This window comes from Ochlerotatus camptorhynchus, unplaced genomic scaffold (assembly GCF_037179485.1).
Source record: "Ochlerotatus camptorhynchus isolate MF236.1 unplaced genomic scaffold, CSIRO-AGI_Acam_v1.1 ptg000183l, whole genome shotgun sequence".
Classification (NCBI taxonomy): Eukaryota; Metazoa; Arthropoda; class Insecta; order Diptera; family Culicidae; genus Ochlerotatus; species Ochlerotatus camptorhynchus.
In genome coordinates, this window is record NW_027040673.1 from 1,151,307 (window position 1) to 1,177,902 (window position 26,596).

General features: G+C 41.3%; 3 protein-coding genes and 2 pseudogenes across 3 annotated transcripts; 3 read left to right on the forward strand and 2 right to left on the reverse strand.

Moving 5' to 3' along the window:
* Nucleotides 1-1,933: 1,933 nt before the first annotated feature.
* On the reverse strand, nt 1,934-4,595 carry Mcm7 (minichromosome maintenance 7). Its single transcript, XM_065223013.1, has 3 exons — nt 4,401-4,595; nt 2,418-4,341; nt 1,934-2,352 (listed from the first exon to the last, which is right to left on the reverse strand). The coding sequence occupies exons 1-3, from the start codon at nt 4,426-4,428 to the stop codon at nt 2,151-2,153; spliced, it is 2,154 nt and encodes a 717-aa protein (XP_065079085.1). The 5' UTR covers nt 4,429-4,595; the 3' UTR covers nt 1,934-2,150.
* Nucleotides 4,596-7,102: 2,507 nt separating this feature from the next.
* LOC135702062 (probable pre-mRNA-splicing factor ATP-dependent RNA helicase mog-4) lies at nt 7,103-10,096 on the forward strand (annotated as a pseudogene).
* An 84-nt stretch (nt 10,097-10,180) lies between these two features.
* On the reverse strand, nt 10,181-10,895 carry LOC135702045 (cysteine desulfurase-like; annotated as a pseudogene).
* Nucleotides 10,896-13,460: 2,565 nt separating this feature from the next.
* Nucleotides 13,461-16,107, forward strand: Ndfip (Nedd4 family interacting protein). Its single transcript, XM_065223014.1, has 2 exons — nt 13,461-13,780; nt 14,606-16,107. Exon 2 carries the CDS (start codon nt 14,625-14,627, stop codon nt 15,309-15,311), a length of 687 nt encoding a protein of 228 aa, XP_065079086.1. The 5' UTR covers nt 13,461-13,780; nt 14,606-14,624; the 3' UTR covers nt 15,312-16,107.
* Nucleotides 16,108-22,273: 6,166 nt separating this feature from the next.
* Nucleotides 22,274-23,743, forward strand: RpL8 (ribosomal protein L8). Its single transcript, XM_065223019.1, has 3 exons — nt 22,274-22,392; nt 22,691-22,845; nt 22,925-23,743. Exons 2-3 carry the CDS (start codon nt 22,708-22,710, stop codon nt 23,570-23,572), a joined length of 786 nt encoding a protein of 261 aa, XP_065079091.1. The 5' UTR covers nt 22,274-22,392; nt 22,691-22,707; the 3' UTR covers nt 23,573-23,743.
* Nucleotides 23,744-26,596: the final 2,853 nt, after the last annotated feature.

Genomic DNA, 26,596 nt, shown 5'->3' on the forward strand with positions numbered 1-26,596 from the left:
TGAGTCGCTGCGGGTCATCTATGCCAAGCATGTCACCCTTGCTCCAAACAACATACAGCTCGTCAGCCTCATCCGCGTTGAACACCCTAATAGCTCCGAGGGGGACGACTCTATCTACGCTGTAGTAAAGATTGTGTTGTGCTGTGGCTAGCTACTCGCACGCTGAGTAGATAGGAAGAAGATTGATGACGATTCTGAAGATTTCCTGCAAAAAGATAATACGAGAAATGCAAGAAGATATGTCGAAGATTGATTCGCTAGTGTGAGATTTTTTGAGCATCTAAAAGTGAGATTTAGATGTGTCGCCCCCTTCGAATAGCTCAGCATTACTCAACCATCACGACAAAACGGTCCTTTTCAGAACCACCATACATTTGTTAAAGAGAATCAGATCCCAATGACGGTACCGGTAGATAAAATTGATAGCCAGCAGATTTTTAGCGATGGGCCCAATCTTAGATCCATAGGCCAATATTAGAGCCATTTCTCCTATCTATTGAATAAAACAAAAAATATCGTGCGTTTTATGCACGTAAATGCGTAATTTTGTCATCAGAAACGAGGCGTTTCCGTGATGGGAGAAGTGGTTTCCCTAACACAGTCGCCGAATATTGATATCAAGCACTGAGCATGCCAGACGGTACCAATATTTATGCGTTTTGCAAATTTTAAGCCCCTCCTATTAAGAGCATTATGCAAACAAAAAACTTTGTAAGAGATGAACTAGCCTTCGGCAAAAAGTCTCTATAATAAAGAATTTAAAAAAAAAAACCTTGCCCTAATAAGAAAGGGCTTAAAATTTGCATCAAAAAGTATAAACGTAGGTACCGTCCGGTAGGTTCAGATTCTGTGATTGATGTGTTTTCCCTAATAAGGAAAATGGTTCTATTGTTGGCCTATGGATCTAAGATTAGGCCCATCGCTAAAAATCCATTTCCCCTACATATTTCATTTCCGCACCGCTATCATTTCCAAAAACATCGAGGAAAAATTTCCACCGTATTATTCTTAACTAGCTTCCAAGCTTCCAACCCATCGGTCCTTTTCAGGACCACAAATGGCTAATAAAAGCTTGAATCCAAGACATATCGTCCAGGATTGGCTTGTACTACATGAACATCGACAGAGCACTTCAAAAACAGAACTCTCCAACTGCATTCGAATTTCAACCTATCGAAATTTTTCACTGATAACGAGTTACCTTTCGTAATCCTACGTCAAATCTAAGGTCGTGTCTTAGATACCTCTTACTTTTTTGTTTTCTCCACCCACCTTCGGGGAGAGGGAGCTCTATCAAAGTATGAAATTTTATCGCGTAATATGAAAGTAGATCCAACCGATAGTGCAAAATGTTGTTGTGAAATTGACGAAAATCCAAATGGGACTGATATGCGATTATAGGCAGTCTGGGTTTTGTATTTTTGTTTCCCTTTAGTTTGTTTTCCGTCGATCTTGTTTTCCGTGCTGAGAAGCAATGCTACCGAATATAGGGAGACATCTCCCACACCTGGACCCTACCTATAGACCCATCAACTCATGAACCGGGGACCAACGCCTTTACTTGCCTCATAAGATCCCTGTGGCGCCGACTGGGATTGAACCCAGGCTCGGGTGAGAGGTTCTAGGATTTGTACATTTTATGTTTATCATCGTTGAAAGGAAAATCGTGTTCGAAAATATTTCAACTAAAATGATTTTATAAAAAAATGACGAAAGACAAAAAAACGGAAGATAATCACCCGTATTCTTGTTTTCGTTCGAACCGTATTTTCCATACAAAAAAAAAGTTTTTTGTATGGAAAATACGGTTTGAACGAAAACAAGAATATGGGTGAATGATACAACCATTCCACAAATGGTTTACATAATACCACAACGTGTTCGTGTTAAGCAAAATAACCATACAAATTGTATTAGAAAAGTCACTGTTTTATTGATCATAAGGTGGCGCAGCATATCGAGAGCCTTTTCGCTCACGTCTATTATTGTACTATAGGTATGAAAATACGTTTAAAAAACTAAGTATTTAACTGCAAACCGGAACTTGGCCTTTAAATGATAGCATAAACACAAATTCTTATTATCTAGAATAAAGCGACGAAAACATGCAAGTTAAATGTAAAGTTCTTAAACCCAACGCCAAAGAGCATTCAAATAAAGGTTATCTTAGTCCTCGTCTGGTTGACCTGCCACACGTTGAGCTCTTCGTATTCCTCTATACAAGCGTCCATCTGATCCGGCTTGTATCCCTTGGTGGTACAACGCTCCAGGACATCGGAAATCTTGACCGTTTTACTCGATCCGGCCAGTTCACGTACCAGGGCGAAGATCTTGTCCGAGGTGTTTTGCACGCTGAAAACAAAAAAATCATGTTTAGAAGACATACTACCTTTAACCAAAAGCCAAATGAAACATACTGTGTGGGCTTCTGTTCGGTCAGATTCAGCGAGTCCTTGGACATTTCCAGCAATCGAAGGGCTTCCTGAACATCATCCTTATCTACCTCATCGGCCAAACGGAGGCGTGCCAGAGCTGTGGACAAACGAAGAATTCCCAGCAGATTTCTGGCGGACGTGAAGGTCATATCGCGACTGTTGCGTGCCTCCCGGCGCAGTTCCACATAGGCGTTGACGATGTACTCGGAAAGTTCCGGCGTAATGACTGGAGTCTTGCGCTTGCAAAGCGAAATGTACCGACGGATCAAGGACATGTCCAACGTCTTGATGCGAGACGGGGGTTGCTTTCCGTGACTATGAACGAATGTAATATGCTTGGCCAGTCGAAGATCGTTGTCACGATCCGGCTTGTCCTGGATCAGCCACAGCAGATCGAAACGGGAAAGTAGAGCGGCTGGGAGTTGAATGTTCTGTTCAATGGTACGACGTGGATTATACCGTCCGTAGGCCGGATTAGCCGCTGCCAGGATAGAAACTCGGGCGTTCAAACAGGTCATGATACCAGCTTTGGCAATCGAAATCGTTTGCTGTTCCATCACTTCGTGGATAGCGACTCGATCGCCATCTGCCATCTTATCAAACTCGTCAATGCAGCAAACTCCTTGATCTGCTAGTACCAGCGCACCTCCTTCCAACATCATTTCACCGGTAAGTGGATCCTTCATAACGGCAGCAGTTAAACCTACTCCAGAAGAACCACGGCCCGTAGTGTACTGACTGCGGACAGCAAGGCGATCAATGTAACCCAGCAGCTGCGACTTGGCAACTCCAGGATCTCCCATCAAACAAATATTTATGTTTCCACGAATCTTCATTCCATCCGGACTACGATCGACGCCTCCGACAAGCAACAGAAGCAGCGCTTTCTTCACGTCCAAATGACCGTAGATTTCCGGTGCCAGACTGCTAGCGATCCTAGTATAGAAGTCATCCTTTGCCAATTCTGTCAACTCATCCGGAGTCAGATCGTTGCTTGTATCCCCATCGTCCGACTTGTTCAGGCAAACCAGACGATGTGCTTCTAGGAAAGTCTCGCTCAACAATCCAGAAACCATCGCCCTGAATCCGGTTCTCTGAAGCGGCAAGAAGATGCCACTGATCACAACGTGATCTCCTGGTTGGGCCAAACGCGTAATCTCTCCACGGCACATAACCGTCAGCGAACGTGGAATATGACCAACCGGAACCTGATCGCTATGCTCCTGAATTTTCAACTCCTGGAACTTCATAAACTTCGATCCACGAGTCTGCAAATACAATCTTCCACCGGCTTTGTTGACACGGCAATCCTCCGAGGGACAATCAATCGAAGGCATGAAGCTCATGGACGTCACCGGTTGATAGGTCTCAGCGCCACAACGGTCGCAAGTGTACGTCGCCACCGTCATCATCGGCTTCACCTCCGTGCAACGAGTTACGATACCTCGAACCGTTACCAGTTTACCAATGTTTTCCGCTTTAACTTCGCGAATAGCAACCGCTTTCGATGAACTCGATGCCTTGAAGTACACCTCATACCGCTTGACCAACTCCGACGGAATTGTATTCCGAGCATCCCGATGTTCGTTAGGATTCCTCATGCGAGATTGCATCAACAGACGATGCTCGATGTAAATATCCAACGGATCCTTGTTGATCACTTCCCGTTCTTTGTATGAAGGCAGCAACTCGAAAATGGTATCGGAAACCAGCTTCACATAACGTCGGCAGTTGCCCTGGATAGCCTCAGCCAGCTGATCGTTGTAACTGGCGACATCGTCCAAATCGATCGTTAGTCCGACCTGTTCCCGGTGGGCAATATTTGTCATTTGCCTTGCGTACACGAAGATCTTCTTGCCATCATCGTCCTCCTTGTAGAACTCGGTCAGGAAGCTTATGATCGTTTCTAAAAATCCAAAGAAGCATGAGCTTGAACTTGCCTAGTAGAACTCAACGAACGCTCACCTTTATCGGCTGAGTAATCCCGCTGCATGTTGACGAAATTTAAAGAAAACAAGACCCACTAGAGTAACAAGAATTACTGAACAAAATGTAGTAAAACTTTAAATGCTAGCTTAACAAAAACTATAAAACATACAGAAAATTAAATCTTGCAAGATACAAAGTCAACACTAGCGACGAGAAACGCAGATGCTCGAATGCGATGGCGGTCGATTCGCGCCAAAACAGAAGTCCGAATGAAGAGGACAAAGGAGAACAAAGAATGACAGAAAGAGATGTTTTGGTAACGCTGCCCAGTGGGTGAGTGAAATGCTATAATGACTTTGAACCTGTGAGTTGCACGCAAGACACACTGAAAAAAAAAAGTTTAATTTCTATTACGGCTGTGAACCATTTGCCGAGTTAAATTTAACTCGTGGTTAAAAGTGACATTTTGAAAGTTATTTCTTATGTTCGAAAATCCCCGTGCTGTCGATCGACCGATTTTCGAGCCATGGTCGTCAAAATTTAACTTCTTGTCTGTCAGAAATAACCATGCTCGGATAGCAGGGTTAATCGATAACGATAAGTTAAAAAAAATTCGCCAAATGGTTCAGAGCCTAAGAGCGGTAAAAGCATAGAGGTAACTCTAAGACCACTGGGTCCCGAAGAAAATCATTATTATTTTTGGCTCACTCAGTACCAGAACAACGGTCCCAAGCAGTCCCAAGCTATTTCACTCACCCCTGCATGTTCTGCATGAATCCACACACCCCTGATGTTATCTGTCAAACTTTCATAGCGAATCAAAACAAACATAGTGTAGTAATAGAATTTCAACTAGAATAGGGTACGTTAATCGTTTGCTTGGGACCAATAGGCTACTAAAGTGGTGAGCCAATTTAAAATCGTTAGTTTCGTATTGATTGTTGGTAGAACCAAAACATTCTAGTACATTTAGTGTTGCCATGTGGTACAATCCAGTAGTAGTGTTGCCATGTGGTACACTGAAAATTGCTATAGCAGGTTAGTCACCAAAGTTTTCGAACCGCTCCGTCTGTCACTTCGTTTGTGGTTGCGATCAGCTGACTTTTTTGTTTGCCAAGAACTTTTGACCGATCACAGTAGAACTGGCAGTTTATTCTCCTATAAATTTCTGCTTTGTTTATGTTTAAAAAGCACCATTAACACCAGATCATTCCCACATTCTAGATTTCTACACGGAACCGAATTTTGTTCATTTAAATCAGAAATATAAATGTTCATTCTATAAACATATGAATAATTCATAATAAATTAAAGACATGTTTGCAACAAAAATATATATGCTTATATAGAATTTGGGTTAACGATTTTTAGCGTGCCCTACATTTTTTTCCTTCTTGTTTACATTCGGAAAAAAAATGCCAATCAACTGAAAACGGCCCGCAACAAATCCGAAGTCATGGATCCGGAAACCCCCTGCACTAATAAAATTCCACACATTTTTATTGACGAATTTCCATGTAAAATTCCACATGATTTTTATGTGACCACACATAAACAGAATTCACCCAGAGGCACACATGAAATTTAGTATGTATTACACATGGCTTTCATGTGTACACATATTAAGTATGTGTCCGATCCCTGTATCGTCCTCCTCCACAACTGATGTCGGAAGAAAAACGAAAATTCGAAATGGATTTTGAATCTATTCCTGATCATCCAGGATAGATAATTTTAATTACTGTCAGTACTACTGAAGTCATGGATACAAAAATTAATTAAGTGGAATTAAATGGAATATAACCCTTTTTGCTGTTTTATTTATGATCCAAGAGATTATTTTAAGTGGAACTGACAGCTACACGCAGAAAATTTTAAATTAAATTTTAACGAAGAACGCATTAATTACTTTAAGTACATTTGATTGCATTTAAACTTCAACGCACCGGTTCTTTGTGTTGCGTGCCCCTCGATCGATATAATCAAAAAAGATTAAAATTCAATCAAAAATTATGAAAATAGAATCAAAAATGATTAAAATTTATTCAAAAAAGATTATCTTCAATCTAATCAACCCTGATTAAACTGGGATTAATATCAGATGCTTATTTTTTAGAAAGAGAGTATTAATTTTTAATTATTCGATATGATTAATCCATAGAGGTAACTCTAAGACCAGAAGGTCCCAAAGAAACGAGCTCAACTTTTTGGCTCAGCTCTGATACTATCTTCGGTCCAAAGGTATCCGATGCACCCCTCGAAACATAGAAAAATCCACGAACCCTTCATTTTATCTGTCAAACTTTCATATCGAATCAAAACAAACATAGTGTAGTACCGTAGTACCACAAACGAAGTGACAGACGGAGCGGCTCGAAAACTTTGGTGACTAACCTGCTATTTCAATTTTTCAGTGTACCTCACGGCAACACTATCTACTCATATGTACTAGCTTAAAGTATATAGTTGATGCTATTGGCGTTGACGGCACCGTCGAAAAATTTGCTCTTTCAGCAAATATAGACAGTTTCTTATGGGAATTTTCGGTGGAGTGAAAGGATAGTACAAAGTCCGCCATGTTTCACGCACAGTCTGACGTTTACTTATGGATTTTCTCATAGGAGTAAAGAGCTACAGAGTCGCCGTCAACGCCAATTGGCCTTGACGGCGAATCTATAGCTCTTTACTCCTATGGTAAAATCCGTAAGCAAACGTCAGACTGTGCGTGAAATTTACTTTCAAAAACGAAGAGGTTCGCAAGTGGTGCTGGTGCTGAAGAGTATGAACTGCTGTTGGATGATCAGATTGATTTCGTCCAGGCACTCCGACTGGATGGAACTAAAGAAAAGGACCGGAAAGCACCGGTATCTGAGGCGGAAAGGAAGAAGATGGACATTGAGGAAACGAAGAAATCACTTCCAGTTTTTCCATTCAAGGAGGATCTCATAGCCGCTATAAAAGAACACCAGATTCTTATTATCGAAGGAGAAACGGGTTCGGGAAAAACGACACAGATTCCACAGTATCTCTATGAAGCTGGGTTTACAAACGACGGCAAGAAGATTGGATGTACTCAGCCTCGTCGCGTGGCAGCGATGTCCGTGGCGGCACGTGTTGCACAGGAAATGGGCGTCAAGTTGGGCAACGAAGTTGGTTATAGTATTCGTTTCGAGGATTGCACATCCGAGCGGACTGTCATTAAATACATGACAGATGGTACGTTGCACAGGGAGTTTCTTTCGGAACCGGACCTAGCTTCGTATAGTGTGATGATTATCGATGAAGCTCACGAGCGTACGTTGCACACGGACATTCTGTTTGGATTGGTGAAGGACATTGCGCGGTTTCGGTTGGATTTGAAACTACTGATTTCCAGTGCCACGTTGGATGCGGAAAAGTTTTCGGATTTCTTCGATGATGCGAACATATTCCGTATTCCTGGTCGTCGTTTTCCGGTACGTAGTTAGATTTGACTTGCTTTGTGTTTTGCTGTAAAATCTAACTTTTTCTCTTCTAGGTTGATGTCTTCTACACCAAAGCACCGGAAGCAGATTATATCGATGCATGTGTGGTGTCGGTTCTACAGATTCATGCCACTCAGCCTCTTGGGAGACATTCTTGTATTTTTAACTGGTAAGTCGGTCTATTTCTATGCGATGTTAAAAAATTACATTTTTTTTTTCGTTCCAGGACAAGAGGAAATCGAAGCCTGCCAGGAGATGCTCCAGGATCGCGTCAAGCGGTTGGGTTCCAAACTCAAGGAACTACTCATCCTTCCCATTTATGCCAATCTGCCCTCGGTCATGCAGGCGAAAATTTTCGATCCAACTCCACCGAACGCCCGGAAAGTCGTACTGGCCACCAACATCGCCGAGACATCACTAACCATCGATAACATAATGTACGTGATCGATCCGGGCTTTGCAAAGCAAAATAATTTTAACTCCAGAACCGGGATGGAGACCCTGATGGTCGTGCCCATTTCGAAAGCGTCTGCCAATCAAAGTGCAGGTCGAGCAGGGCGCGTTGCCCCTGGCAAGTGCTTTCGTCTGTACACAGCCTGGGCATACAAACACGAGCTGGAAGACAACACCGTCCCGGAAATTCAGCGCATAAACCTGGGCAATGCCGTGCTAATGCTCAAAGCTCTTGGAATCAACGGTTTGCTTCATTTCGATTTCCTCGATCCTCCACCACATGAAACGTTGGTTTTGGCATTGGAGCAACTTTACGCCCTAGGGGCATTGAATCACCACGGTGAATTGACCAAACTTGGACGACGGATGGCGGAATTTCCGGTCGATCCCATGATGGCAAAAATGCTGCTTGCTAGTGAAAAGTACAAATGTTCCGAGGAGGTGGTGGCCATCGCTGCAATGCTATCGGTGAATGGAGCCATCTTCTACCGACCGAAAGATAAAATCATCCACGCAGATACGGCCCGGAAGAACTTCAACCACATGCACGGGGACCACTTGAGTTTGATGCAGGTCTACAATCAATGGGCCGAATCGGACTACAGCACTCAGTGGTGTTACGAAAATTTCATTCAGTTCCGTTCGATGAAACGAGCTCGCGATGTCCGGGAGCAGCTGGTTGGGTTAATGCAGCGAGTCGAAATCGAAATGGTTTCCAGTCTGCCGGAAACGACCAACATCCGGAAGGCTATTACAGCCGGGTACTTTTATCACGTCGCTCGGCTCTCTAAGGGGGGGGGTCACTACAAAACGGCCAAGCACAATCAGACGGTGATGATCCATCCGAATTCGGCACTGTTCGAAGAACTGCCTCGTTGGGTGCTGTACCACGAGCTGGTGTTTACGACGAAGGAGTACATGCGGTCGGTGATTGAAATCGAAAGCAAGTGGCTGCTGGAGGCGGCACCGCATTACTACAAACCGAAGGAGCTCGAGGATTCCACCAATAAAAAGATGCCGAAAACGATCGGTCGGGCCACGCTGACCGAGGCGTAGGTTGTGATGAGACGGTTTGGGGTAATTCAAGAGCATTTTTCGCACTATGTATTCAACGGGAATTGTTGTTATTTGCGATGACATTATCCTACCTAGGGTGTCGGGTGTAAATTAGTGATCTTTAGGGACAAATAGGTGAAATATAAGGTTGCTGCAACCATGCTATATTGTATGTCAGTAGAGAGCTTCATAAGGCTAGCCCGTCTAATCCCAGTCGCGCTCCTTTCCGTTTCTTCAGGTCCAGTTAGGTGGATTAGGTATTCTCTGGCACGCCGAAGCCAACTGCAGGGCTGTTACAAGTGTCGCAAATTTTGTGCGGTTTTATAGCTTTTGAAGTGCGGATTTTGCGGAAAGCTTATCGACATTGAACACATTTTTTTAAATGATATTTTAGCTTGCCCAACCAACTATTAATAACTTTACTGCTTTACTTCTTTATTAAATAATAGAAGGTCTTTCTAAACGTAGATTTTCCTGGAGTCTTCAAATAATTAGAATCGAAACTTAGTTGAATTAACCCTAAGTGGAACTAATCCGCGCCAAAGCAAATCTGAGATGGCAGTCCACGAATACCTCAGATTTGCGAATTTAGCGTAGTCGTAACAACGCCGTCCTTGACGGGAACTAACAAAGTTTATACTATTTCAAACAATCGCTGATAGGAAGTTTTTTCGCCAAGTGAATGATGAAATACTCACAATGATTTCACTGTCTTAAGATTTATTGCTGTCTCTAATAGCATATGTAGCAAAGCTATACATTATTTTTCTCTCGTCTCAATACCTACTTACTACCAAATGTGGATGTGTTAATAACACAATCAATGATTAACAATTAAAAAAAAACCCTCACTGAATTCAACCATACACAGCAGAACATACAAAATCAAATCTCTCTTTAAAATATGCCCCGACCCGTCCGCTCTAATGCTGCGACCACTGGATCGACTTGATGTCGATACCTTCCTGGACCATCTCCCACAGCGGGACATCTCTCGGAGTCGAGTCACGTGCTTGATGCACTTTTCAGCTATGTAGTCGATTTCCTCGATGGTGGTAAACCGTCCGATGCCAAAGCGAATCGAGCTGTGAGCCAGATCTTCGTCGGCACCAATCGCACGCAGCACATACGACGGTTCCAGCGAAGCCGAAGTGCAAGCCGACCCACTCGAGAGGGCAACGTCTTTCAGCGCCATCAACAGCGATTCACCCTCAACGTATGCAAACGACAGATTGATACATCCGGGATAAGAATGAACTGGATCGCCATTGCGGATGACTTTCGGTAGCGATGCGAAGATTTGGTCCATCAGGCGTTTCGAGAGGAACTCCATCCATTTGTGATCGTACTCCATTTCACGGCTAGCGATTTCACAGGCTTCCCCCAATCCAACGACCAGTGGAGTCGGAACGGTTCCACTTCGAATGCCACGCTCCTGGCCACCTCCGCTCTGAATGGCTTCCACACGAACTCGAGGACGAATGCGAGTTGAATGCAAGAGGCTCCCAAACATACAAACTTTGCTCACGACGTTCTTATGCATAATCTAGTGTGACGTAACGTTGGATCATGCGTAAGAACACCGTGAGAACGAAGGAGTCGACTACATTCTTTCTGCCGCACCTATAGTACCGCACACGGTTCCCGCGCTGACTGTTCCTTACTTTCTCACTCTAATCAAAATTTCCTTCGATGAGTGAGAAAACAGCACCCCGTCAACGCGAGCGAGAACGCGAGTTGCCAGATCATTGCACACAAAACCAACTTGAATTAATTCAAATCAAAAATACTAGCGAACCTGGCGGTGAGCGGCGGAAAGTGGTCTAAAATTCTATTACAGAGAACCACCTTATTTTAATTAATTTCTTCGGAGAAAGTCGTCTGTAACTTCGTTTGTGGTAGTACTACACTTATAAAATTCCACACATTTTGATTGACGAATTTCCATGGGAAATTCCATATGATTTTCATGTGATCACACATAAACAAAATCCACCAAGAAGCACACATGAAATTTATGAGTCAAATTAAGAGTATATGTGGTTACACATGGCTTTTATCTGTACACATATTAAGTATGCGTCCGACACATATACCCTGGACAGACTATGGCTTATATCATGTAATATAGGCTGTCTTGCAATGAGCACTCATACATTGGATTTCCAGTGAAAACAAGATGTATGACTGTTCATTGCAAGACAGCCTATATTACATGATATAAGTCATAGTCTGTCCGGGGTAAATAGATATCATTTGTTGATCACATTGCAAAAATTCATGTGTGGGACACATAAAAACAATCTTTGAAATTTTATCAGTGTAGGATTTCGAATAGAATGGGGCCGTTAAGGCCCAAACGCAATGTGGGCGGAAGCGGAACGGAAACGGAAAGTTTGACAGTTGTCACTAATGACATCAAGATGCCTAACCGAAGTCGATTTGGATCTAACTAGTTTTCAATCCGACAAGTAGGCTTACTCAGATCGGGCTTTTCCGCTGCCGTTGCCGTTCCGCTTCCGTCGTCATTGCGTTTGGGCCTTTAGATTTGCTTGGGACCAATAGGCTAGTCAAGTAGTGAGCCAATTTAAAATCGTTAGTTGCGTATTGATTGTTTATTAAACTGAGTTTAATTAAATTTCAAGCAAAATGGGTATAGTTTAATTTATCAGTGTAGGGATGCTTTTTTCTTTTTCGGACCACTACACTCAAATATAAATTAAATCAAAAATGCTTAAAAACTAAGCAATCTTCCGCTTTGCCTTATTCAGTCAGAACCAAGATTAATTTGCCAGTAATCATGCATGAATAAATTTGAAATAATCATGCAATGCTTACTTTTCAATGTTGCAGTGATAAAATTAACATTGAAATTTATTAATTTTAAAATTAATTATTCATCATCCCAATAATACATTCTAATCAACGCAAGCTGCTTGGTGGTGCCCATTTCGGCAAACAAAGATAAGTGTGTGGAAAAACATGATAAAGTTTATAGAAGAACATCTAAATCTTGAATTCATTTGTATTTTATTTCTATACATTAAAAAACACAAGCCTTGGATGAAACAAAGCGGACGCTCCTACTTCTAGCCTCACTGCCGTCGTTCTATCCTATTTGCCGTGGTTTCCTGTGTAACACTGGGTCTGTAAGAAACGAAAAAAAAATAGAAAGCAGTTAAAGCAATTTTTGGGCTGGAGTCAGAGTCAGACTTGTTGAAATCAAACATTAGAATACATTATACGATCAACAATTGAACGGCTGGATGATCCTAGTCCATTCCCGATGCGGCACAAATCTCGCTCACTCCGCGCTTCCGGAGTAGATTTTCCGCAAGCTTTCTCGATATCAAACAATCATTTATTGATGAATGAAGATCCGGACAACTTCCAGATTTTTATTCCTTGACGAATGACCCTAATGATGACGAGCGAATTGTCCGGCACTAATGGAGAAATGGCTTCTTTTTAATTATATATCTTACCTTTAAGCACCTCCGTGGTGTCTTCACCGATGGCACCGAACACTTCTTCCATCGCAGCACACCCGGAATCACAAACGCAAACGAGGTTTCGAACAAGTTTGACGTTGGATTTTGCACTGTTAATCATATTTAACACTTTCATGGAAATAATCAAGAACATGATTAAATTTTACTCAGAGGAGACTAAAATTCAATCAACTTTGATTAGTTTTTAGAAAGCCAGCATGATTAAACTGGGTATAATATTAAAATGATTAGTTTTCAATCAATATGTGATTTGTCCAATTTTTCAGTGTACATCTTCATTGTCGCGAATACTATCCCTGTGCTTAAATACACTTTGGTCGACATTGGCTGTTCACGCTCTTCACGCACAGATTGACAGTTCCTTATGGGATTTTTCAGTGGAGTGAAAGGATGAGGAACAGTACATGCAGTGTCATGAATAACAGGTCTGGCAGTGAGAATTTGTCGTCTTTTTCATTCTACCAATGTTCGTAGGTAACAATTAGTGTGACGTCATACTGGTCAGTGGATAAGAACAGCAGAAGAATGAAAGAAGTGTAAAACTTGAATTGCCAGTCCTGTTCTCGATAACATTGCAGTACATATATTTTTGATTCAAACAAAAGTTAGCAGCATCAGTTCGCTTCACTGTTTGCTCCACTTGTGGTTGTAGAAATTGAATCGAGATATTTTTTGGAGTGTTGGTTACGTTGGGGAATCGATATCCAAATCCAGTTTTTGTTTTGCTGCACCCAGAGCGAATCGATCGAAGAAGGACCCTGTTGCATTATTATCGTTATCAAATCCCAAGGTGAAGAAAGACGGCGGAGGTGGAAACCTTGATGCGTCATATTTGAGAAAAGACTCGGGTGATAAAAGTTTGTGTGTTTTCGGATCGAAAAGTTTATAATTTGTACGGAAGTTTTACGCTTTTTTAGGACAAATTGCTGAGGTAAGTAAAACGAGATCACAGCGGCAAGCTATTACATCATAGAAGGGATCTCGGAATCAATCAGCAAGAAAGGAGAAAGGAAAAATGGTCGAATTCGAATCAAATCAAATCAATGGTCAGTCAGGAGGGGCTTCTCTTTCGTCATCGCCATCGGGGGCATTGCATTTACGGGATTAAACATTTTGTGCTATGCAACAAGAGGATGATGTGCGATGGTGTGTTTGCGAAGCGAATTATTTTGTTTTGATCGCTTCCTGGAAGTCGCTGCAGAAAATCGATACTTCCCGAAAGAAGCCACTGCTTCCACAGCTGCTCTGTCTATAGGTATTGTTGGACGATGATGCCGCCACTGGTTGGCATTGTGAAATAAGTATCTATGCAAATATGCATCCAGCTACGTGGATAGCTACTTAGCTAGCTGACAATCAAGTGGCGACGATCCACACGCAAACGTGACAAGTTTTTGTTGCTTTTGGTGCTCAAAGTGCTTACCATTAGTGCTATTATATTATTAGGAATTTCGAGCTTCGAGTGTTTGTTTGCAAATTTGCAAGAGAAGCAAGATTAGTGAAAGCAAGTAGATTCTGTTGATGATTCAGGTTATTTACCGAAAAGCGACAACAATGACAATGATAAGCTCACGATTGAAGGTCGTTCTATAAAATGAAAATTAACACTGGCTTCTTCTAGACTCAAGAGCTTCCAAGTGGTTACGAAAAAGTTGTTTCAGATTGTGATGCAACTTACGAGATAATCGGAACTAATCATCGAACTATGCTATACGATTATGCATGATCGACTAACAGTATTTTCCATTTTTTGCAGCTCTCCGAAGAAGCCCGAGATGCCTCCGGCCAATAACAACAGCAATAACGATGATTTACCCCCGCCCAAGGCGGACTTTAGTGCTCCGCCGCCATACGAAGTCACGGACAACAATGCCCATCATCAGTACGCTCAACCAAACCATCAAGAAATGACCACCAAGCTGCCAACGTATGAAGAGGTCCAGATGGAGAAGATGATTAATCACGAGATGCCGATTCCTCCGGGCGCCAACGGCCATATGCCACCGCCACCGCCCAGTATTACTGGACTTCCGATGGGACCAATTGGTCGCACTCCAGGCGGACCCAACGGCCCAGCAGTAACTTTCATCGCCATCGATGCCGATGGAGAGAACATCAACGCGGACAACAGTCTCCTTGGGACGGACATTGTATTTGTGACAGCATTTCTGGTAGCGTTCCTGTTCAACTGGATCGGTTTTCTGATGCTGACCTGCTTCTGTCACACGATCGCTGCCCGCTACGGCGCTCTATCAGGCTTCGGTCTCTCGTTGGCCAAATGGACTCTCATCGTGAAGCACTCAACCGATTTCGCTTCACATGAGAATTCTTGGCTCTGGTGGCTCATCATGGCCTTTGGGTTCTTGATTTGCGTTCGTGCCCTCGTTCAGTACATCAGCATCAAGCGAACGTGGCGACTACTATCATCATCCGCCCAGGAACGGCTACTTTTCTTCTACTGAGTTTCGTGCATAGCTTAAGACAAGCACATCATTTGAAAGATTCATCTATAGACAACTTAGGCTCCTAGCCGCCGAATTAATGTTTAGGACCATCTCTTACAAGCTTACAATCAAACACGACAACAGCTAACGTTTTAAAAGGATGAATTTTGTGATACAACAATCACCTCAGTTTTTCGATTCCGCCACGTTCTCACACACGTGGATCTCTTTGGAGATTCGCTTTGGAGCAATAGATACCCACATACACAAATTCAACATGCACACACAACATGAACATTCCCTTGATTAATTTCATTACACTACCAATCCACTTAATCGGTTCTTGTTTTCAGGTTTTGAATGCAGAACAACGCTACGCTAGGTTGTAGTTGAATAAATTGTTGTTTTATTAGACGTTATCGAAACATATAGGATGCCATTCGAGGACTAGTTAGTTATTCAAACCCGCAAAAGTGCAATCAAATTTCCGTGTGCTTCATGGTAGACAATTTTCACACAGCATCGGTTTTCGGTTGTTCTTCGTTTCGGTTTGTATTTTTCATTGTGTTGAATTTTTGCTAGACTAAAACACTTCCACCGCAAGTGAGAAAATAGTCAGGTGGAATCAAAGATTTAAATAAAAATCAACCATACATGATGAAGAAATACCTAGAGCATATTTTTGTAACTGTACATAGGCTTTAGTGAGAATGAAGTAAGACAGATGAAAACATGCAAAATATCTATTACTATTATCGTAACTCAATTGTAATACACGCAAACTTTATCTGAATAAAGTAAAAATGATGAAAAATGAAGTGTTTACTAGTTTAAGGTAATGTTCAAACACGTTTACTATCATCCCTCGTGTCATCTCATCCCAAAAACTCGTTTCAAGAGTTAGTTAATTATCTGTATTGGTTGGTTCATCTCTTAACACCTAAAGGGGCGATTCAAATATGACGTCCACTCTTGAGGGCGGGTCTGAGAAATTGTGACAGTACGTGTAATAGCAGGTATGTGATAAAGCGTGATACAGCGGAGGGAGGGGATAAAAGGGATAAAAGTCGAGAAACTTGTGGACGTCATATTTGATCACAAACAGACGTAACTCTTTCTTCTCCATCGTCGTACACGCATTTAACGTTCAATTTAAATTATATTAATTTTGCGAATCCCTCACCACCGCGCTGGCACGAATTCTATCGAACGTGGTATGCAGATGGCAAGCAAGCTATTTTCCGCATTAGTGAGTTCAGTGACGATAATATTATGTTTGATGAACATTTATTCAAAGAGTTACTTCTGTTTGTCTGTGTTTGAAGCACACTTAAGTGATGAATTTCACATTCTAAGTAAGTTTGTCAAACATTGTTAAGCTAGTGACCTGAAAATTGAGCTTCCAGAAACTTTAGTTCGATGTTGAGCCTTTTCTATTCGCTTTCAAATTACTCGACCGCCAGATCGGCGGTGAATTGAATAAACTTACTTATCGGTGTATGATTTTTGCAAATTTGTACCAAAATGTTTCGGTCTCATTTTTAATGCAGATTACAAATGTGCTTACCTAAGTTATCCTGGTATTCAAATTTTGAAAGTGGTCTTCTGCGCCATTATCACCGCCAAACGTTTCCGCTTGGCCAGGTCCCACCAATGATTCCATTCCACGTACAGAAACCCATCATTGTCAGTCTAACACAAACACGTCAGTGATAGATGCTGTCAAATACAATTGATATTTCGATATTGTTGAAATAAACATGCGTTTGAATTTAATTGAAACACACATATCTTAATTTTCAACATCCTTTCAATTTACTATGAATAATTCATATGTTTAGAGCTGTTTAGAGTATAAACATTTATATTTTTGATTTAAATGAACAAAATTTGTATCCGTGTGAAATGGTTATGGAACTCTACATGAACGTTTGTGTGATAAAATTTTAACCTTATGTATTATGGTTCTTTGGAAGTGAACCATTCAAATAATGGGTTGTTTACGGCAAAATTTTCTGAACGCAACGATATTTTTTTCGGTCCCATTTACTTCCATCTCAATTTTTAAATCAAGATTTAAAGCAAAATAATAACTTCACTGTTTGACACCAAGCTAACAAATTTACAGCTCGCTCCCATACAAAGTTCCACCGAGGGGCGCGATTGTGGTGATTTTTGCTAATGTAATCCCACTTATTTAAAATAGTTCCAGCACAGACAAACAGACGTATCAATCATAAGTTGTTCATCGAACAAGCATTTAACGGTCAATTTGAAAGTATCTCAGTTGCACAGCAAAAAAAAATGTAATATCGATCAATGTAATTCAAGCTGATGTATGAAATAATGATGTAATAGCAAAAAGCAGATACCATATTACATCAATGGATGTAATTTTGTTCGCAAAATCGATGAACATCGTACAACGTTATATTACACAACCGATGGATTGACCTGGTTGCAGCAGTTTGGGTGTAATATTCAGGGGGGACACCCCTCACCATCCCTCTCCAAAGGGGGAGTTTGGTAAAGAGAGATGAAAAAAAAAACGATTTGTACCTTCCTTAAAAGTTGTCCTAGCTCGCTATCTACTTTCTATATGCAATTTTCACACTGCCGTACTCTAACGGAACTATCAACTCTAGACTTTCATCCCCTCCTTCTATCGTATAAAAATTACCACTTTAGTCTGTTATTTGAAATCAGCATCAACTAAGTGTGATTAACGGCGCCGGTGGTGTAGTGGTAAGCGTGATTACCTCTCACCCCAGCAGGCCTGGGTTGAATCCCAGTCGGCGCCGCCGGGATGTTCTGAGGCATAACATCTCTGATCACGCCTTCCTTCGGATGGGAAGTAAAGCCGTTGGTCCCCGGTTCATGAGTAGATGGGTCGATAGGTAGGGTCCAGGTGTGGGAGCTGCCTTCCTGGCACGTCGGTAGCATTGGTGCTCAGCATGGAAAACAAGATCGACGGAAAAAACAAACCAAAGGAAAACTAAGTGTGATTACTTTAGCAAAAATCACCATCTTATAGTACGTTCAGACCTAGGGGCAAGACGGCTGCACTAAGAGTTAATATTTTCACAGCGAGTAAATTTGAGTAACTCATAATTGCTCAAAAGTAATCATAGTAGTCTCGCATTCGTAAAAAAAATAAAATTAAATCAGTATAAACGAACTGGGGGCAAGACAGCTATCGATCATGAGTAAAACCGAAGTTAATTTTGAGTAACTCTGAGTAACTCACGCTGCTCAATGTCTTATATACTCATAGCAACCTGATTGTTATATTAAAAATAATGCTGAAACCGATGCTGTCAAGCAATAAGTTGACGTGCTTTTTTGTAATTTCTGTGTAGGGACTTTTGGGGCGGTTCGATAGGTATTAGGCTAAATAATTCAATAAATTTAATTCTTAGAGCAATATAGTTTGTGGCCTCATGTTAGCGTTGAATTCAATTTTCTGTAAATTTTTTAATTGGACCGCTAAAATGCCTAAAATGGACTTTTTTTTTTAAATTATTTAGTTTCTGATATTTATTCACCATTAAATACATCCAGTCAACCTTCGCAATTGCTTGTTTTAATAAACTTTAATTCATTGCTAGAGGCTTTTTCAATGATACATTTACGATTGCTGGCAAAGCGCTAAAGTTGAAGTGGTTTTTTTTTCGCTGGCGAAGCTGGCCAGAGCTGAACAAATCTGGCCTAGAATTAGCAGCTACATAATATACCACAATCAGCAGTCAAGGACCAATTCTATTGACCACGAACGAAGTTTCAAGCTCAGATTGTACCTCAGGTAACCAAAAAGTAGCATTCCTCTTTTGGAATGGGTCACTCCAGTCACTCCTGTATCGTCCTAGGCCGTGTCAATCCTCACCAACGAGGGAAGGCGCCTGAAAGGCATCCAAGCCCCGTAAAACCGTCGTGCAGTCAAACCACCACAGTAACATTCCGTTTGTCCACAATTTGATTTGTTAAACGAACGATCTGTCAAATGTGCGAACAGATGCTTCAAACGAAATATGCTGTCAGACGATATTTCTTTGATCAGAAAATCGAGACTACTTTGTTCATTTTTGAGTAAATATGAGCAACTCAAATTTACTCGCTGCAAATATATTTACTCTGAGTGCAGCTGTCTTGCCCCCAGTAAACGAACATAAGCTGTCAGAGTAATCATTTATTCTAGTTTTGTATTCTTGCAACAAATACTCAATAATCCATGTGTATTTCTTTTCAGCATGAATTACACTTATAAGCGTAGTCTCCGAACAATGGTAGGACAACAAAGTTGAAAATCAGGAATATGTATTTCCGAAATGATCCGGAGAAGGCCTGGTACGAAAAACGAGTTCGTATTTGGTGTGCTTTATGACGGGTCGCCTTAAGTTTTCGACAAACGGTGTCTTCTTTCAATTATAAATTTCAACATTTTATTGCCACACCACTAATCCAAAATCGTGAGTGAGCTGCAATTCGAAGTGAACAAATATATCAATCCCTGTAACTAAGAGGAAAGATTTTATTTTAAACAAATTTCCTTGCCATTACCCTCAGAAATCACGACTGAATTGTGATGGTACGGTGCATTTGCGAAAGAAGAGAAAAAAGTCCTATCAGTAAAATCTTCGATCAGTTTTAAGACAATACAGTCATTACAGTCAAGTGAGAAAAGTCATGTCGTGGTGATGTGACTCTCTGTGTAGATCAAATGGAGAAACGCGTCACCACGACGTGACTTTAATCACTTCACCAGTGGCAAAAGTGGAATAACCCCCATCTATAATCATTTTCGTGTCTATGCAATCTGCCAAAATGTTCGCAATGGAGTGCTAAATAACCGTGTTCAATAACCGTTTGTATCATCACTTTGATAAATTGTGTCACTACTCCATGTTAACTAGAAAATCCTACTATTATAATCGCCATCCAATGATAAGATTTTCCTCGGCAAACATCTTTGATTGACAAATTCTGGAATGCACACAAAACAAAAAGGTTGCTATGTCACTTTGACATTGAATATTGAGCAGCTCGAGTTACTCAGAGTTACTCAAAATTTACTCCAATTTTACTCATTATCCAAAGCTGTCTTAAACGCTGTCCAGACTGGAGAGTTATAACATGTTATAACGGTTGTCAAATAATTGCAACACAGAAAACACCATCAAGATAGCGCTATAACATGTTATAACTCTGTAGTCTGAACGTACTATTACCCCTAGGTTCAGACTACAGAGTTATAACATGTTATAGCGCTATCTTGATGGTGGTTTCTGTGTTGCAATTATTTGACAACTGTTATAACATGTTATAACTCTCCAGTCTGTTCAGCGTTTTAACATCTTAGCTCGGTGGTAATTTGTATGGGAGAGAGCTGTCATTTTGTTAGTTTTGTGTCAAACAGTGAAGTGATTTTTTTGCTTTTAATTACGATTTAAAAATCGAGATGGAAGTAAATGAGACCGAAAAAAAATATTCTTGTGTTCAGAAAACGAAGCCCTTTCAGATGATGTATGGAAACCGATATATTTTTCAAAATTTGAGAACCCAATTCAATGGATTTTTTACCATTTTTAATGCAGAATAAACGAATATGCATTTACCTCAATACCCTTAAAGAAAACAATTAAAATAACCATAAGAAAGAGCTTAAAACACTGGTCAGACTGAGCAGTTATAACATGTTTTAACGGTTTGAAAATAATTGCAACATATAAATTACCATCAAGATAGCGCTACAACATATGTTTTAAAACTTTAGTCTGAACGTACGGAATATCATTCAAACTATTTGTGGGATAGTTCTTCCAGAGTAATTCAAGCTTGAATAGATTGTGTGAAATTTCATAACCGTCGTTATAAATGAAATATTCAATTAGCAATAATCAACCAGATGGCGCTAGACGCTACTCTCATTGACCTGTCAGAAGTTTGTTCTTGTTTTGATTTGTTAGCTCAGGATGATTTTTTTTGTCAGCCAGCTGGTCCGTATCGAAAGCAGTGGCCAGTTTCACATGGCAAGATCTGTTTTCTATGACATTCAGCCATCACTTCATTTGTCATGAGATGATAGTCTGTCAATTTTACTGTGGCAATTTGTAGCCTACGTGGCAATAGTGCTCGAATGTCTGTCTGCGGTTCTTCCATCGATTTATTTGTATTTGTTTATTGTTGATTTATTTGTTTAATACGCCACGTTCAGGCTACAGAGTTACAACATGTTAAAATAATTATCGACAAGAAAAATCTCATCAAGATGGCCAGCACTTTACCCGGAACCAAACAATTACCCAAAATTAAGTTCTTTTCACTCATCTCCCATGTTCCGTTCAATAAGTTAATTTTCTGTAAACCGCTTATAATACACAGCAAAAAAAAATGTAATATCGATCAACGTAATTCAAGCTGATGTATGAAATAATGATGTAAAAGCAAAAAGCAGATACAATATTACATCAATGGCTGTAATTTTGTTCGCAAAATCGATGTACATCGTACAATGTGATATTACACAACCGATGGATTGACCTGGTTGCAGCAGTTTCGATGTAATATTCAACAACTTTTTTTGCTGTGTAGTTTACAATTGACTACGGCAAAAATAATTACTTACTCGTGAGTATTTTCTACCCAAAATATGAGAATATCTCATATACGTGCTAGTAGCTTATTAACGAAAGTCATGAAAAAATCGAATCTCTCGTTCCGTTTTTGACAACAACAAAAAGTGAGTGTGGAGTGCAAAACTCAAAATTACCCAAAATTAAGTAAAAAGAACTTAAATTTAAGTGTATTTTTTTCTCTGTGTAGAGGTTTCAATTTTTTTTTATCATTTTTTGAACCCTTATGTTCTCATTTTTTACGTTTTTTTCTTCAGCTCCGCATTTAGCAGCAGCCCCTCGTCGAACGCATGTTTGCGTGGAACGCAAACATTGACAGTTACCTCCACCTGATAGCTGTCAACCGACCGAAGGTTGCGTTTGTCCATTTCCTTGTTTTCGACATTTGCTCGTTTCGCTCTTTCTTTCCGGCTCGTACCAGAGTCTAGTGAACACACATTTTGTGTATCATTAAAATTAATTTTTAAGCCCTGTAAGTGCCGTTTTTCGTTGGAAATAGTGATTAAAATTATCCCCTACAAGCGATTCGTCTGTGTGAAAGTGAATGTCGTGCAATTACTTTCGAATTAGTGCGAAATTTCGTAAAAATGAAACTTGTTTGCCCGAATGATGTGTGTTTATGAATGTTTGTGGTTGACGTTTCGCGCTGGCAGCAGCTCAACCGGAGTGGTGTTGAGGGAACGGCTTGCATGGTTTTCTCCCAGTAGTTAAGCATTGCCGTGAAACCTCCGGAGGACTAATCCGTTATTGTTTTGATTTCCCATTCACAGTGATACATCGCCACAATGGGGCGAGTCATTCGTGCACAGCGTAAAGGTGCCGGGTCCGTCTTCACTGCCCACACCAAGAAGCGAAAGGGAGAGCCTAAACTGCGTCCCCTCGATTACGCCGAACGTCGCGGTTACCTGAAGGGTGTCGTTAAGGTACGGTGTCTATTTTCAGTGTTGTTGAATTGTTTGTTTAGTTGGAAGAAGTGTTCTAACCAGAGATTCCTCTTTGTAGCAAATCATCCATGATCCAGGTCGTGGTGCCCCGCTGGCGGTCGTTCACTTCCGTGACCCCTACAAGTTCAAGCTGCGCAAACAGCTGTTCATCGCCGCCGAAGGTATGTACACCGGACAGTTTGTGTACTGCGGAAAGCGCGCCCAGCTGCAGATCGGTAATGTGCTGCCAATCGGTCTGATGCCGGAAGGTACTATTGTGTGCAACCTGGAGGAGAAGACCGGTGATCGTGGCAAGTTGGCCCGTACCTCGGGTAACTACGCTTCCGTGATTGCCCACAATCCGGACACCAAGCGTACCCGTGTCAAGCTGCCATCGGGTGCCAAGAAGGTCCTGCCATCGGCCAACCGTGCCATGGTTGGTATTGTTGCTGGCGGTGGTCGTATCGACAAGCCTATCCTGAAGGCCGGTCGTGCCTACCACAAGTACAAGGTTAAGCGTAACTGCTGGCCAAAGGTACGTGGTGTTGCTATGAACCCCGTCGAGCATCCCCATGGTGGTGGTAACCATCAGCACATCGGTAAGGCCTCGACCGTCAAGCGAGGAACTCCACCAGGTCGCAAGGTCGGTCTTATTGCTGCCCGTCGTACCGGTCGTATCCGAGGTGGTAAGGGAGACGAGAAGTTCAAGGAGAAGGAGAAGAAGTAAGGCGCAAGCTGGAGAAGACGGATTGCATCCTAAGTTGCTGTTTTGTGTACTGATAAGCGTAAGGATCGATATCGTTCTGCTGTTTTGAAATACGCGGGGTGAAGATAGTAAAGAACGAGTGAAGGAATAATATGGAATGGTTGGAAATAAACAAGAAAATTCCAAAAAAATAATTCGCAAGTGTTGGATCATTGGTTCAGAGAATTTCACCCGTCCTCTGCCTTCTGCTTTACTTCGAATTCACTTGATAGTTGTGGTTTCTGTTATCCTCTTATTATAGCTGTTTTGTTCATTCATGTTTACGTTCGAAACGGATCTTCAGTCAGCACACTAGTTACACGGTTCGTAGATTAGGCCTGAATATTTACAATTATTCCAGTCATGTTGGGACTTTCATGGGACATTTTTCTCCAAAACTTTACGAGATCTCGAATAACAATAGAAAAGCGCCTATCAACTATTTTGAACAACCGAATCCCGCCCATGCAAACAAAAGAGCAGTCTGTTTCGATATACGGCAGTTCAATCTCAGTCAGAAAGAGAGTAACTTTTACTCAGATGAAAGATACATTTCTAAAAACAGGGTGTCGACTACCTGGAAAAACCTGGAAAGTCAGGGAATGTCAGGGAATTCTATTTATGATCTGGAAAGTCAGGGAATGTCAGGGAATTTTAATGTAGGTCAGGGAAAAAAATAATGTTGATCACATTGCAAAAAATCATGTGTGGGACACATAAAACAATCTTTGAAATTTTATCAGTGCATGACGTGAAAGTTTTTGGGAAGATCCCGGGCATCAGATCTACTCGCTGCGTTTATGGACGCCCTTGCCGGTATCTCTTCGAACAAGTTGCTGCAAGTGTCCATGAATGGGCCCAATGTAAATTGAAGCTAGAGGTACAAAAAGGTGGCGAGAAGCTGATAGATCTGGGAAGCTGTGGGCTGTATATTTTGCATAATACATTCAAGGATAGTGTTCACAGTATCAGTTGGGATGTTGTCAAATATTTGCGTGGTATCTACAATATCTTCAAAGATGTACCAGCAAGACGAGCGTTTATCACGATGTATTCTGGATCTACCATATTCCCGCTAAAGTTTTGCGGTCACCGATGGTTGGAAAATAGTGCTGCTGTTCAGAGGGCAATCAAAATTACTCCGCAAATACGAAAATTTATTCAAGGCGTCCAGAAAGACAAAATTGAACCAACGTCAGCTTCCTACCAAGATGTTAAAAACTGTTTGAATGTCTCGCTGCTGATGGCTAACAGTACGTTCAGACTACAGATTTATAACATGTTATAGCACTATCTTGATGGTGGTTTCTGTGTTGCAATTGACCACTTTGTCAAGCAGTTTTGGCGTGACTTTCTACCAGCGATTTCACAACACTGGACAAACTAATTTCTATTTTTTTATGAAACGCACAAATGTTGGCTACTTTTCTCGAGGCTCTAGAAGAAAAAATCTCAAAATAATGTTTTATTTCAAAGTTCGAGTGGTAGTAAACGTCATTTTAGCTGCTCGAATGAAGTGGTTAATTATTTGACAACCGTTATAATATGTTATAACTCTGTAGTCTGAACGTGTTATTAAGCTAGCTTTCTTTAAATCAGTTGCTGTCGAAGTTGAGCCATTTCAATGCGAATTTCAGATGGACAACCCTATGGTGCCTTTTTTGTGCAACGCGATGTCTCAAATGGTTAGAGGCGTTATGGAAAGGTTCATTAATATTGACCATCTGAACGGTGTACATTCCCCCTGAACGACGTCTCGACTGTAGTATAATGCAACTTCATATGGATGCTGTAGAATTTGTTTCTTCTATGGCTTTACATTTGGACTATTATTTGGACATGATTCTTATGCTCGGTGATTTCAATCAACCTTGGCTTATCTGGTCGCACTCAGGTCAGGGATTTGCATATCCAGATCCAATAGCATCTGTTACTACTCCGGCCAGCCGCTTGCTTGTGGACGGTACTGGTTTTCATGGATTGAGGCAGATAAATCTAGTTCCCAACTTTCAGTCTCATTTCCTAGACTTGGTGTTCGTTAGGGAAAATTCACTTCTTGACTGTACCGTTACTGAGGCGCCTGATGTCATCGTTCCTCTTGACAATTTACATCCTGCTTTGGATATTTCTATCGCAAATAGATCTCAACTTCACTTTGATGAAACTTCGATTGTCTATCGTCTCAACTTCCGGAAGACTGATTTACGTTTGCTGCGACGTTCCTAGTCCGGATAGACTGGAACGTGTTGAATGACCTGGAGATCGACATAGCTGTCGATCGCTATAATTGCTTTCTGCGCGACTGTATTTCTGCTTCTTGACCAAACGGAATTTTTCAATTGCCAGTAACAACTATCGCCGCAACAACAAGCTTCTCTACCAGCGGTATGTAATTCGCACTGAACGCAATCTGCGAAGCAATGATTCTGGTCGTTCGTAAATACTAAAAGAAAGGAAACTGGTCTCCCGTCGAAGGTGTTTCTGGGCAACGACGTAGCATTGACAACTGAGGATAAATGCAGGCTTTTTGCAAGGCACTTCTCGAGCGTTTTCTCGAACGACTCACCATCGCAAGTTGAAATCAATCTAGCAGTCCGCGATGTGCCAACCGATGTCGTAAACATGGATGTTTTTACTGTGGATGTTGAAATGGTTCTCTCTGCGATAAGGAAAACTAAATCTTCTTTTTCACCCGGACCGAGCGTTATGCAATCTGCTGTGCTGAAAAAATGCTGTGATATCTTAGCCACAATGATGCAATGATGACCCTGCTTTTTAATGCAATGTGGAAAACTACCGTGGGATTACCTCGCTCGGGGTCGAATCGAAAGTGTTCGACTCGCTGGTCAATGAGAGATTGTTTGGTTCCTGCAAAAACTACATTAGCACCTGCCAACATGGCTTCTTTCCTGGCCGCTCCGTCGAAACGAATCTCGTCAGCTTTACGTCTCTCTGCATGGAAAATGTATCTAAGAAACTCCAAGTGGATGCCATCTACTCAGATCT

Bases quoted from the DNA above. Each gene is read 5' to 3' on its own strand.
- Mcm7 (XM_065223013.1), bottom strand. From the start codon at position 4,428: ATGCAGCGGGATTACTCAGCCGATAAAG. The intron at 4,342-4,400 runs GTGAGCGTTCGT...TTGGATTTTTAG, and splicing joins GGATTACTCAGCCGATAAAG to AAACGATCATAAGCTTCCTG. The intron at 2,353-2,417 runs GTATGTTTCATT...TTTTGTTTTCAG, and splicing joins ACCGAACAGAAGCCCACACA to CGTGCAAAACACCTCGGACA.
- RpL8 (XM_065223019.1), top strand. From the start codon at position 22,708: ATGGGGCGAGTCATTCGTGCACAGCGTAAAGGTGCCGGGTCCGTCTTC. The intron at 22,846-22,924 runs GTACGGTGTCTA...TCCTCTTTGTAG, and splicing joins ACCTGAAGGGTGTCGTTAAG to CAAATCATCCATGATCCAGG.
- Ndfip (XM_065223014.1), top strand. From the start codon at position 14,625: ATGCCTCCGGCCAATAACAACAGCAATAACGATGATTTACCCCCGCCC.